This window comes from Pteronotus mesoamericanus, unplaced genomic scaffold (assembly GCF_021234165.1).
Source record: "Pteronotus mesoamericanus isolate MK-2021 breed Mesoamerican mustached bat unplaced genomic scaffold, CSHL_Meso_final scaffold_54, whole genome shotgun sequence".
NCBI classification, from domain to species: Eukaryota; Metazoa; Chordata; class Mammalia; order Chiroptera; family Mormoopidae; genus Pteronotus; species Pteronotus mesoamericanus.
The window spans coordinates 31,923,870-31,936,246 of record NW_026555321.1 but is presented as its reverse complement, the minus strand read 5'-3'; the positions used below and the strand labels follow the sequence as shown (position 1 = coordinate 31,936,246).

The following is a 12,377-nucleotide window of genomic DNA, read 5'->3' as shown; positions in this document are numbered from 1 at the left end:
ACAAAGGAGACAGTGGAACAGCTGATCAGTGGCCAGCAGCCCCTGTGATCCCTGTCAACGCTTACGTGTCCGTGATGTTTGCAAGTGGATTTGGACTAAGGAAGGTGGCTAAGTGTAGGTCTCCATTCTTTTGTTTGCATGCTGTCATAGGGAATGTCTGAGCACACACCTGTGAGTGTATGATGAGTTAAAGATATGTGCTACTATACTGATATACTAGGTATATCCTAAACCACAGAAGTTTTTTGGAAAGAAGATTTTCCTCCAGCAAATATCTTGCAAACCCCAGGGGTAAGTACTCTCCATTCAGAGAGTCTTAAGTTAGCGGTATCATTAAATGATGCTGGAGGTTATGATGTAGGATCATGTTTGAAATGCTACATTTTCTCAAGTGTGTCCCTTGTTGCCTTTAAAAAAATTTTTTTTAATTTAAATTTTGATTTTAGAGAGGAGGGAAGGGAGGGAGAGGGAGAGAAACATCAACTGCCTGCTTTCGGTAATCACTCCAACTGGGGACCGAACCTGCAACCCAGGCATGTGCCCTGACCAGGAACCAACTGGTGACCCTTCAGGTTGTGGAATGACAACCAATTGAGCCACATAGGCCGGGGCTCCTTTGTTGTTTTATTTCTGCCAGTTGTTGACTTGAAGTTGACCCAGTGTATTACAGGAACTCAGTGTATTATAGGAAAATAAAAAATAGAAAAGAAATCCCTTGGACCCTTGGTGGTAGGGCAGGAGAAGTAACATTGAGAGGCAGTAGCGTATGAAAAGCATGGACTTGGCATTACAGCTCTGGATGTGAGTGGCAATATATTTGCTATGTGACTTTGGAAAGTAAATTTCTCTGAACTTCAGTTTCCTCCCTCGTCAGTGGCTTGTTTTGAAAGTTAACTGAAATTACATTGATTACATGTAAGTAAAACAATGCCTGGTGCACAGCAGGAATGCAGTAAGTGATGGCTGTTAGAATAATTGAATGCCCATCATGTGCCGGTTGTTCTCCTGGGAGATACTGTGTTCAATCTCCATGGTAACCCAGGGAGGTAGGTGTTTAATTTGAGGAGCCTGAGAAATTCAGTGTTTTGGTTTGGATCATGCAGTGGTGTTTAAATTTGGGTGTGAGTCTGTAGCCTGTAGCCTTCTACCACATCATGCTGCCTGCCCCAGATGAGATTGCTCAGTCCAGAGTGGGTGCTTAACATCTATTTTTTTTTTTTTTAAATGAATGATGCAGGCAAGTGAAAGAGGATGCTTGTGAGTCCTTTGAGAGAGGAATAAGTCTTCGTGTTTTGGGGGAGAGTAAATCATTAGTGACCAGCATTTCTGCCACGGCCTCGCACCCATCCTCTGTCGAACCTCCCGTCCAGCTCAATTCATGGCTGCTGCTTCACCAGGCCAGTAGCTGTTTTCCTGGGCCAATTTGGTCACACTTGAGCCTTCAGTCATCCTCTCTAGCTTTTAAGAAGAGGGCTGTGGGCATGGTTCATGGTGAGTAGGGTTGTGCCCCTGCTGAATGATAGAGCTGGTTAAGCTCCAGCACCACGTGTCAGTCTAGGCCTCTGCCAGGGGGCTGGGTCAAAGGGACTGGCTGAGGGTGTGGAAGGTTGTTTCCCTCCACTTCTGTTTCTTTTCTTCCACTTCCTCCACTTAGTTCACCTGCTCTCTAATAACTTAAATTCCTTTAATGGTGATAACATGTTTCAATCTGTGACCATTACTGAAGCTTAGAGGAAGATGCTTTAAGGAACAAGGACCCACTGACTGAAGTCACTATGTAGTCATATAATCAGGTGTCTATAGTCCTATGAGAGATGCGAGAAAGAGTGAATGTGCGTTGTCTGCCCAGCAGAGGGACATGGAATTGACAACAGAGCTGGGACTAAAGTGATGAGACGAAGGTAAGTGAAAGAATAGACAGGACACTTTCTTCGTGTTCTCAGTTCTGTTGAGGGTTGCACCTGACCAGGTCTAGATTCTTGTAAGTTATATGACGGTTGACACCTGTTCTATGCCAGGGTCTGTCTATGCAGTGTGCTGTGCTGCCTGAATAGGATCCTGTTGCCTCTAAGCCACTATATAAGCCTGATGATCTTTTTAAAATGTGGACCCTGATATAGTAGGGCAGGGGTGGGGCCTGAGATTCTGCATTTCTAAGAAATTCCCAGATGATGGTACCAGTCCACAGACCACATGCAGTTTCTTGGTGAGGGATGACAGTTGGGTTTCAAACTGCCTACTGAGTCTGCTCAGTGATTAGTGCCTAGAGGGCTGTGCCCTGAGTGCCTGCTGGCCAGAATTTTACTTGAGAAGACACTTGACTCCTAGAGTCTTCTGTGATAGAGGTTTCCCAGAGCATGGATATTACCCCACCTCTTTGCAGAGGAGTGTCCTACATATTGCTAGTAGGGGTTCATATGTTCTCTTTGGAGCCTCCTTGTTTACTTTATCTACCTCTTGATGATTAACCCATCCATCATACCCAGGTCTCAAAAATCAGTTTGCATGTTCATGCTAAAATGTAAATGGCTGATACGTGACATTCCTCCTAGGAAGGCTGATGTCTTCACCAAAATAAAATTGTGGAACTTAAGGATCAAGGCTCATTTCAGCTGTGGGCTGGAGTTGGAAATGTTTTGGGATACCTCCCTGGTATCAGTGAAGTAATGAACGCAGTGGCCTGCCTTGCCTATGTGAGGTAGCATCTACTTTGCCGGGCTTCTCAATAGTGGACAAGGAGGAAGGAGGAGTAGTTATTTCAGCCCTGCCCAGCACTGTGGCTTGTAGCCATTGTTAGCACCCACCATCTATAGCTTTAGACTCATGCTTGGCATTCCCAGAATTCTGATCTCAAATGTAAGTTTGGTTGGTCTAAGCTCTGATAATGTCACCTGCAGTTTCTTTGTTCACATAGTCCTTGTTGACAATAAGCTCACAGAACTCAGGAAGCTCTGATATTTAAAGAATTGCTGGTTTTTCCTTTCCTTTCTCCCCACCTCTCCTCTTCTCTCCTTCCCTTTCTTTTCCTCTCCTCCTCTCCCCCACTCCTGCCATACATACCCCAATAGTCTACTTGTATGAGTTTGGTCTAGTTTGGTTTTCTAAACATGTATACCTGCCTTGCTACATATCCTCGTCTCTTTACATTGACCATAGACCAAGAGAACTTTTTTTTTCCACTGAAATGTGAAATTTTCCTCTTTGGTGAAATAATTCTCATTTTGAACATTTAGCACACAATTTGAATATTTATTCAGCTCCTAGGCTAGTATCGCTCAAAGCTGGGAGTTGTAGAAGCAGTCTAAAAGCCAGGTAAGAGCTTGCAAGGGTGGGAGGAAAACAAAGAGGTGGGTCAGTCTTATGGATGGTCACTTGTCTGCTGGAGCCTCTGAAAAGCAAAACGCCAAGTCAAAATTCTGAGTTTGCCCTCTAGCCTTCCACAGAGGTGACTGTTGAGGTGGAGGGCTGTAATGGGGGGAGCGTTGGACTGTGACTTGGGAAAGTCACCTAAAAGCTCTGAGTCTTGGTCTCCTTATCTGCACCAAAAGGTGAATGCAATTCCCCATCTCCCTCACATGGTGGGTGGTGGGTGGTGGGTGGTGGACGTGATAGCATGATGGTGAGGGAAGTGCTTTGTAGGTTGAAGGGTGCTTCCAAAGGCAGCTCTGCCTTGATCAGGAGAAAGTTGGGTGGTATCTTTTTAAGAGGCAAGAGGGGATTCAAATAAAAACCAATGCAACTTTTCTTAACTGGCTACTGAGCTCATTCTGAATGTAATCGTAGCATCAAATCCTTTTGTTTATGATGTAAAATTATACAGTAAAGGTGCTGTAACACTCAATAACTATACTCAGTGTTAGCTCCATTCTGTGGTTAAGGAATTGGGGTTTATGGGGTTCCAAAGCTAGGTATTGGGACATAGTACCCCATGTGAATACAAAAACTGTGCTCAACCCCCTCTGAGCCACTCACAGATACCAGCCCAGTCCACTCCTGACAATATTTGGGAATGAAGAATTAGAAGCCTTTTTTGAGAGGCAGGGTCAGGGAAGAACACTGCTGTGTTGCTCAGAATGTGGGCTCATTTGGCACTCTGAGGAAAGTCTAAATTGACTTGACTGAGGCAAGGACTTACCGTTGGCCTCTTCCCAAAACATGTCTTGAAGAAACTTCCCCAGGGCCTGGCCATGCCGGTGGTACTGAGCCCCTGACAGCTTGATTCCAACATCAAAGGGGGCGTTGAACTAGGAGGAGAACAGGGAGTACCCAGGAAGTGTCAGGTATAATCCCCCCACCCCTGCCCCAAATGCCCCCATTCCAAAGGAGGCCTGGGCTCTCTGGGTTCTCAGGGTCTCATCACAGGGGCAGGGTGGGAGGTGGGCCTGTGGGCCCAGCAGGTACCACTGGGGGACCGCTCAGCTACTGTCGTCTTAGGCCCGTCCTTACTGCCCCTGCCCCATCTTTATGAGACTTGTACTCTCTTTACCTCTAAGGAGGTTGCTGATAAAAGCTGTGCAGTCCCCTAGTTCACACCCTGCTCACTACCACTACCCCGCTGTCCCCTTCCCCCACCCCTTGCAGTTTTGGAAGATACAAGGTTGAATTTCAGGCCCTGGCAGGGAGATTGGGGGGGCAGTAGGCCCACCTGGTATACATAGCGTGAGCCTAGGTGATATCTTTGCCCCTTTCACTAGCCCCACCTCTCCCTTCCTAGGTGTTTTTCCTTTCATATTCACAGGCCTCTTGGTTCTGTGGAAGGTCAGACAGGAAGGTGCTGTTTTCTAGAAAGGTGCTCTGAGCTAAGTCCACCTTTCTCTGCCTCCATTTCTTCCACAGGAAGAGCGCCCTATTTTCTCTACTTGCTCGACATTCTGTGAGATGATCTATTTGTGCTAAAATCTTTGGGGAAATGGGATAGAGCTCTGTTAGCAGCCACATTATTGTTTTTTCCCTTGAGAGCAGAGGCTGTATCTTTATCTCTGTTCACCCAGTAGCTGCCTCAGTACCTGTCTGTGTTGGTTCCTGAGATGTCTGAACATCTCCATGAATCAATGGAGGAATCTTGGTGCTGGAACAAACCCTCAATAATTAGTTCTTCTACCTGCTACCCTCCAGACAGGAGGTGTTACCCCATTTTCAGATAAAGCAGCTGAGGCCCAGGGAGGTTAAATGACTTGTCTGAGGCCTCAGAGGAGTTGGTGGCCAAACACTGGACTGCAGGAATCTTAAGTCCACCAGCCCCAGAGCCTCTTTGGGTCCCAGCTGGAGCCCTGCCCTGTGTCAGGCTGGGGCTGAGTGTCTCCCTCTGTTGTGTCGAGTCCTTGGTATCTCTCACCAGGCAGGCACTAGTGTTATTCCTATTTTACAGATGAGCGAACATGCTCAGAGAAGTTAAAAAGCCCGACAAATAGCCATTTGTTTGTTCCTTTAAAACAATTTAATTTACTTTCTCCATTTATCTCCACTGTGGAAGTAGAGTGGGGAACGGCAAGACTGAGTTTTTAGGGAACTTGGGCCCTCCTGTTACCTTCCTTCAGTAAAGACTCATTTTTCTTTCACTCCTGTGGCTAATGTGGGGTGGTTGGGTTACCTGAACAGATTTCTTAGGAACCATTGAGCACCGATCCAGGGACCTGCTGGCAGGAACTGGGTGGCAGGGGCACTTAGAGGTGGCGTGGTGACTGCTGGTTGGAACAGCTTCAGGTGAGCTGACAGAGTTCCCTTTGCCTTGGTGTCATCTGTTTGGTGGGAGATGGGTGGGATGGGGGAGTGGGTAGAACTTGGTTTGAAAAGTCTCCTAGCCCTGAAACTCGATTTTAGGAGGAAAATGTTTGGGGGAAGTAGGGCGGAGGGAGCTGCGATGAGAGAGGTGGAACCCTAGGATTAGAGAGGCTTGGGGGGCGTGCCCAGGGCTCAGCCGCCAGGGTTGCAGGCCTCCTTCCCCACCCACCTCTGGCAGCCTCAGCACCTCCCAGGTGGTTAGACTTCTGGTTCTTCTGAGGCCAGCCTTCATGGAAACTGGAAACTTGCAGCTGTCCCTGCTCTTCCTTGAGTCACCAGCCACTGAAACCTCTTCCCCTTTTGGGCCAATTTAGAGTTAGTCTGGCTGGGGTGAGTACCAGCCTGTGGGGGCTAGCCATCTCACGAGGAAAGTTCCCTGGTTTTAGTTCAAGGATTTGTAGGCCAAGTGGGAAGGTGGTAGGTTGGGGACCTCACAGCTGTGTGCAGGAAGTACATGAGAACACTTTTAAGTTTTGGTGAGGGTCAGATAGCATGGGTTGGGGAGTTCATCCTGATGGGAGAAGAGGCTGGTGGGCAGTTAGAGAAAGGCCAAGGCAGGACCTATTTCAGCTTCTCTCAGGCCAGAAGAGATGAGCAAGGGCCACTGTCCACTCTGTTTGCCAGAGCAGTAAGGAGGGGGAGAGGGCTTAGGGACTGAAGTCAGCCCTGACTTTGAGTCCACTCTGCCACACTCTGGCTGTGGCACAACAGGCAAGAGAGTCCACTGTCTGAACTTCTGTTCCTCATCTGTACAATGAGGGCAACAAGATCAGCCCTCAGCAGTACAGTACCTGCCATAACTAAGGACCACTCCAGGGGAATTCTGGTTGCTCTGAATGGAGGTGACTACAAATCACGCACAGCCAGCCTTTCAGGAAGGTTACCTAGATAACCCTATAACTTCTCCTTACTATCTCCTAGTCCTCCTTTTATCTCTAAACAATTTCCTTGTCCCATGTGAGATTTGTCAGAGCCAAAACAAGCCTGACTGGCCTGTCCTCATCTGTGGATGGACCTCTGTGAGTGATGGCCCCCAGAGCCCAGCTAGCAGTAGCTCGCTGTCCAGGGGGCAGTCTTGGTGCACTTCAGACCCAGGTAATGTCTGAGAGGCCCCTGAGCCAACCAAAATGTTTTCTGTGGGGAAATACCTTCAATCTATGGCCAGCTGTGTCTTCCTGGGTGTCTCTCTCTGGGTAGCCTATTTGCTACACCCTTTGAAACTGTCCGGCGCCTTCTAGAGCCCCCTTCTGTCCTTTGCTCATGGTTCCTTGTACATTCCCACTCTGCTGTAGCAAAGCCACTTAGCCATTTGCTTCTTCATGGGCAAAGACCTCATACAGCCTAGTGCACAGTCAGCTATTTTCACGTTATTTTACATTTCCTGAGTGGCTGGTAAGTGAGCCTCCGTTCATGCCATCTCCCCCCAGCCCTCCCCTTCCCTCATCCACTCCCCTGCTACAAAAGCAAAAAACTAGAAAGGAACCAACCCTAATTTCCAGCTCATCCTCTGCTCCGTCTGCCTGAGTTCCATCTTCCGGGCGGAGCCAGCCCGCAAGCTCTCGGGGCTGCAGTTTGGCTGGTGGTTTCTTGGACTCCTTTCTCTGTTGGAGAGAGGAGGTGTTTTCCCAAGGGCCCTAAGCCCCCATATCCTTGCAGAAGCATAGAGAGAGGTATGGGCCTATAGTCGGACCCAGGGTCCTTTGTGCTATAGGAGACAGCTGAGGCCCAGAGAGGCTGAGCCACTGCCCAGGTCACCCAGCCGGCTGCTCTTTGGAAGGGCTGGAATGAGATACCCCAAACAGAATGTGGGGCTTTGTGGGGAGGCACCTCACCTGCACTTTCTGGTGTTCGGGGCTCAGGAAGCTGGAACCTGCCATGGCCAAGTCCACGCAGAGCATGCTGAGGAGCAGCAGGCTGCAGATGGTTCCTGGGGAAGGCATTGCTTCCGCTGGGTTGGGACAGATGGGCCTAGAGGAAAGAGGGTCTCCAGGCAGTATACTGTCCTTTTCCCTTCTCTCCCTTCCGTACTCCCCTCCCCTCTTTGTCCTGCCCTCCTCTCCCCTCCCCTCCCTGTGCCTCAGATCTCATAGTAGGAGCCTAGCAGAAAGGGTGAGGACTTTGACCTGGGATGGCAGCTCGGCCCGCCTCCCTGAGGTAGGCACAGGTAGAAGGATTTGAGTGCTCTCATCTAAGACTGTTGGTTGAGGGCAGAACACGGCAGCGGGTTTCCCCATGTCATTTGTCCCAGCCCTCAAGGAGCTCGTGCCAAGCTTCTGAACAGGGGTGATGAAGCTGAACCACAAGTTCCCCAGGAGATGTGGGGGGATTGGGGCAGCTCCAAAGCCCAGTTATGCCTGTGCAGCCTGGCTGCCACAGGTTGTGCAACCTCCCCTTTGTTCAGATGGACCTGTGAATGGCCAATAAGTTAAACACATAAGCAAACCCACAGACAAAGAGAGACTGTGCCTACCTGGAATTCCTGGTGGAGGTGGTGCCTGGTGGCTGTCTGGTCCTTATATAGGAAACACTGTGTTTGTTTTAAACCAGCAACCTCATATCAGGGCAGCCTAGCTTCCAGGGGCCGATTTACATTCCTTGGGTCCTCTGGGTAGAAATCAACAGTGGAGGTTAAATGCCCTGTGACAGATTGCTGGGATGGCTTGGGTTGGCCATCTGGTCCAGCTGTCCCCAAACAGGCCTGGCCCTGGTTTAGGTGGGAGAGAGGGGAGTGGCTGGGGCAGGGGGGTCCAGGCTGGCTTTGCTGCTTTGTGACCTTGCCTTACTCTCCTTTCCGAAACCCCCTTCCTCCCTGGATAGAATGAGGTTTTGAAGAGCTTTCTAGTCCCGACACCTGCTGTTTTGTGACCAGTGCTGCTCTGGCTCCCACAAACCTCTGGAGCACAAGGGGAGCCTGGCTCATGTAATTCTCCCACCTCCCCAGGGAGGGAAGTTGCCGTTTTCTAGATGAGGAAACTCTTGGGAAGGGCAGCAGCTTGAGATCCTAACCATCCTCCAAGGAGCAAGTGTAGGGATCGTCTTAATCAGTGGCTAAACTCCAGTCATTCCTTCTGGGTGACGCATGATGAGTCTGCTTGGCTTGATGTTCCTTAACATGCGGGCTTGCCTCCCCTCCCTGCAGCCAGGTTTTGAGAGGGAACAGATTGGACCTGGAGGCAGAAGAGCTGTGACCTACTACTGGCACAGGTAACTAACAACCATGAATTGATTGGCCTTAGAGCACAAATAATCCCCCTTGCATCAGGACTGCCTTTCAGAGTGGCTTTGAGGATTAAATGAGTTGATGCATGTGGAAATCTTTTATATCCTGTAAGGTATCATGCAGTTGACAAGTATTTTTGTATCAGACCCATAGGGCTTGCAAGCATGTGTCATGGTCACCCATTCTTGGATGGAGAGTTAATGAACATTGTGGGGGATTCCTTACCTGTCTGGAGTGTTTCATCCAATTGGCTGTCCAAGCAGTGACTCCTAAAAGCGGAGTTGTCCATACTGAAGTCCCGGAATTTCAGAGGAGGAACTCCCTTCAGGCTGGGGCTCCATGCAAGAGGCAGATGGTGGAGATGGAGCAGGGCTGTGAAGGGAGGGCATTGCTGCAAGCAGAGTGGCATGAGCAAAGTGAGCAAACAGGACATGGGTGTAGAATGTGAGGGGCAACAGTGAAAAGGCTGGGTGGCTTGGAGGATGGTGGCAATGGTGGGTGGGGGTCGTAAGGAGAGGCCTGGAAGGCAGATCATGGTCAGGTTATACATACACTGTCTTGAAAGCTGCTGGCACAGGGAGTGTGGGCTTATGTATAGGACAAAGGCTGCTGAAGGTTCTTGAACAGAGTGACAGAACATAGCGTAATGAGATTTGGAAAAACCTTAAAGATTTGGGGTGCTGAGACTTTTATTTCACTGAAAGAAAAACTAAATGCCAACAGGTCACAGCTTGAGCTCCTAACCATCCTCCAAGGAGCAGGTGTAGGGATCGTCTTAATCAGTGACTAAACTCCAGTCATTCCTTCTGGGTGACGCATGATGAGTCTGCTTGGCTTGATGTTCCTTAATGTGCGAGCTTGCCCCCCTGCCCCCCAGCCATGCACTTTCCCCAAAGCCATACAGCCGTCAGTGGCAATGCTGGGATTCGAACCCAGGTTCCTGACTCCTCCTCCAGGTCTCTCTGCTTCCTGCTCCCACAGTGAGCATGGTACCCATGAAAGTCAGTGTGCTCCAAGCAGGATGGGACAAGGCCAGGGGCACAGTTAGGAGGATGTTGGGGCAGTAGAATAGCTGACCGTCAAATGCCACCTGACTTGAAGATTGATTTTGGGGGACACTTGCCATGTGTACAGACTCTAGGGCCAGCGGAGGCTTTGGAGGGGCTGCACAGCCCCTCAGTAGAATGAGGGGGACCATGTACCCCCTGCTGAAAAACATCACTAACTGCAGTGGGGGCTGAGGAAAGCATGTCACCAGGAGCCCTTCACACTGTCAGCTTAGACCTCTTGGCTGCAGGGCCAGAAAGGCTGAAGGTGGATAAGGGTGGGCAGAAGTCTAAGCCCTCAGAGAAGAACCCCCACCAAAAGGAAGAAAAAATACCCAAAACCCCAACTATGGTGACCAGGCACCTATTGAGACATGAAGCCTCTGCTTACTGTTGACTCTGGAGGTCTCTGGAGGCAGGAGCTGCAGTGTTGATCTTAGATAACACTACCAGCAAGCCAACACCCACACTCGCTGGGTTATCTCCGGGAAACAGAGAGGTGGCCTGTGTGATGGAAAAACCACCCTGACCACATGCCACAGTGCACGCTGGTGCAGGAGGAAGGAAGATCTGACGGATGGCAAAACCATAGAGGGAGGAGGGAGGTGGCACCCCAATAGCACCTTGCTGCCCACTCAGTTGCGGGATGAGGATGGACCCGCGGTGGGAACTACATGCAAATCTGGACCAGGGGAGTTCTGAGGAAGACCACAGACTTGGGGAAAGTCGCAGCTTTCTCCGGCTCACCTTACTCCTCCTCTCTGAGTGTGGGCAATACTAAGGCCAGTTGGCACCTCCCTGTACTCGTATCCTCCTCAGAACTTACTAGGTGCTCAGTATGATGCTTCCTTTGGATTGCTTGCTGGTTGGTAACTTTCTTTTCTTTCTTTTTTTTTTTTTTTTAAAGATTTTATTTATTTTTTTTAGAGAGAGGGGAAGGGAGGGAGAAAGAGAGGGAGAGAAGCATCGATGTGCAAGAGAAACATCGGTTGCCTCTTGCATGCCCTCAACTGGGGGACCTGCTCCGCAACCCAGGCACGTGCCCTGACCAGGAATCAAACCTTTTAGGTTGCAGGCTAGTGCTCAACCCACTGAACCACAACAACCAGGGAAGGTCATTTTCTTCCCATGGCAGGGCTTTGGGGGCCTGCCTTATAAATGGATGAGAAGCTCTCATTTTCACTTCTTAATTGCTATATGTCACTGGTATCTGAGAACAAATTCTTTATTTTCCACGATAATTTGATTTGTACTGATAATTAGTTGGCATAACAAGCAGTTTTTTCATCAATGAGGTTAAACCTTGGTTTGAATGAAGCAGATTCTGGGGTTGTAGAAGGTGTTATTTTTTCAGATAGGGCTTTTTCTTGTGGTTTCTTTTTTTCTCCTAGTTCTGGCATTTGTAACTTCTAGATCAACATTGTTTAATAGAGATATCATGTTAGCCTCAAGTAAGAATCTCATGTAATTTTGTTTCTTATTTTTTTAAATGATTTTTATTTATTTAAGTATATTTTATTGATTATCCTATTACAGTTGTCTCTTTTTCTCCCCTTTATTTCCCTCCACCATGCACCTGCCTCCCACCACCATTTCCCCCCTTAGTTCATGCCCATGGGTCATACATATAAGTTCTTTGGCTTCTCCATTTCCTAATCTTGACATCCCCCTGTCTATTTTGTATCTACCATTTATGCTTCTTATTTTCTGTACCTTTTCCTCCCTTGTACCCCTTCCCCTCCTGGTTGATAACCCTCCATGTGATCTCCAGTTCTGTGATTCTGTTCCTGTTCTAGTTGTTTGCTTAGTTTGTTTTTAGGTTCAGTTTTTGTTAGTTGTGAGTTTGTTACCATTTTACTCTTTGTAGTTTTGATCTTCTTCTTTTTCTTAGATAAGTCCCTTTAACATTTCATATAATAAGGGCTTGGTGATGATGAACTCCTTTAACTTGACCTTATCTGGGAAGCACTTTATCTGCTCTTCCATTCTAAATGATAGTTTTGCTGGGTAGGGTAATCTTGGATGTAGATCCTTGCCTTTCATGACTTTGAATAGCTCTTGCCAGCCCCTTCTTGCCTGTAAGGTTTCTTTTGAGAAATCAGCTGATAGTCTTATGGGAACTCCTTTGTAGGTAACTGTCTCCTTTTCTCTTGCTGCTTTTAAGATTCTCTCCTACCTTTAATCTTGGGTAACATAATTATGATGTGCCTTGGTGTGTGCTTCCTTGGGTCCAACTTTTCTGGGACTCTCTGAGCTTCCTGGACTTCCTGAGTGTCTATTTCCTTGACCAGATTGGGGAAATTCTCCTTCATTATTTTTTCAAATAAGTT

The 12,377-nt window shown here is 48.4% G+C and overlaps 1 protein-coding gene across 1 annotated transcript; it reads right to left on the bottom strand.

Annotated features, from left to right (window-relative positions):
• Nucleotides 1-3,368: 3,368 nt before the first annotated feature.
• On the bottom strand, nucleotides 3,369-7,721 carry GHRL (ghrelin and obestatin prepropeptide). Its single transcript, XM_054595032.1, has 4 exons — nucleotides 7,614-7,721; nucleotides 7,269-7,382; nucleotides 4,136-4,244; nucleotides 3,369-3,388 (listed from the first exon to the last, which is right to left on the bottom strand). The coding sequence occupies exons 1-4, from the start codon at nucleotides 7,719-7,721 to the stop codon at nucleotides 3,369-3,371; spliced, it is 351 nt and encodes a 116-aa protein (XP_054451007.1).
• Nucleotides 7,722-12,377: the final 4,656 nt, after the last annotated feature.

Bases quoted from the DNA above. Each gene is read 5' to 3' on its own strand.
- GHRL (XM_054595032.1), bottom strand. From the start codon at position 7,721: ATGCCTTCCCCAGGAACCATCTGCAGCCTGCTGCTCCTCAGCATGCTC. The intron at 7,383-7,613 runs GTGAGGTGCCTC...TCTCTCCAACAG, and splicing joins CCGAACACCAGAAAGTGCAG to AGAAAGGAGTCCAAGAAACC. The intron at 4,245-7,268 runs GTTGGTTCCTTT...TTCTCCTCCTAG, and splicing joins AGGATGAGCTGGAAATTAGG to TTCAACGCCCCCTTTGATGT.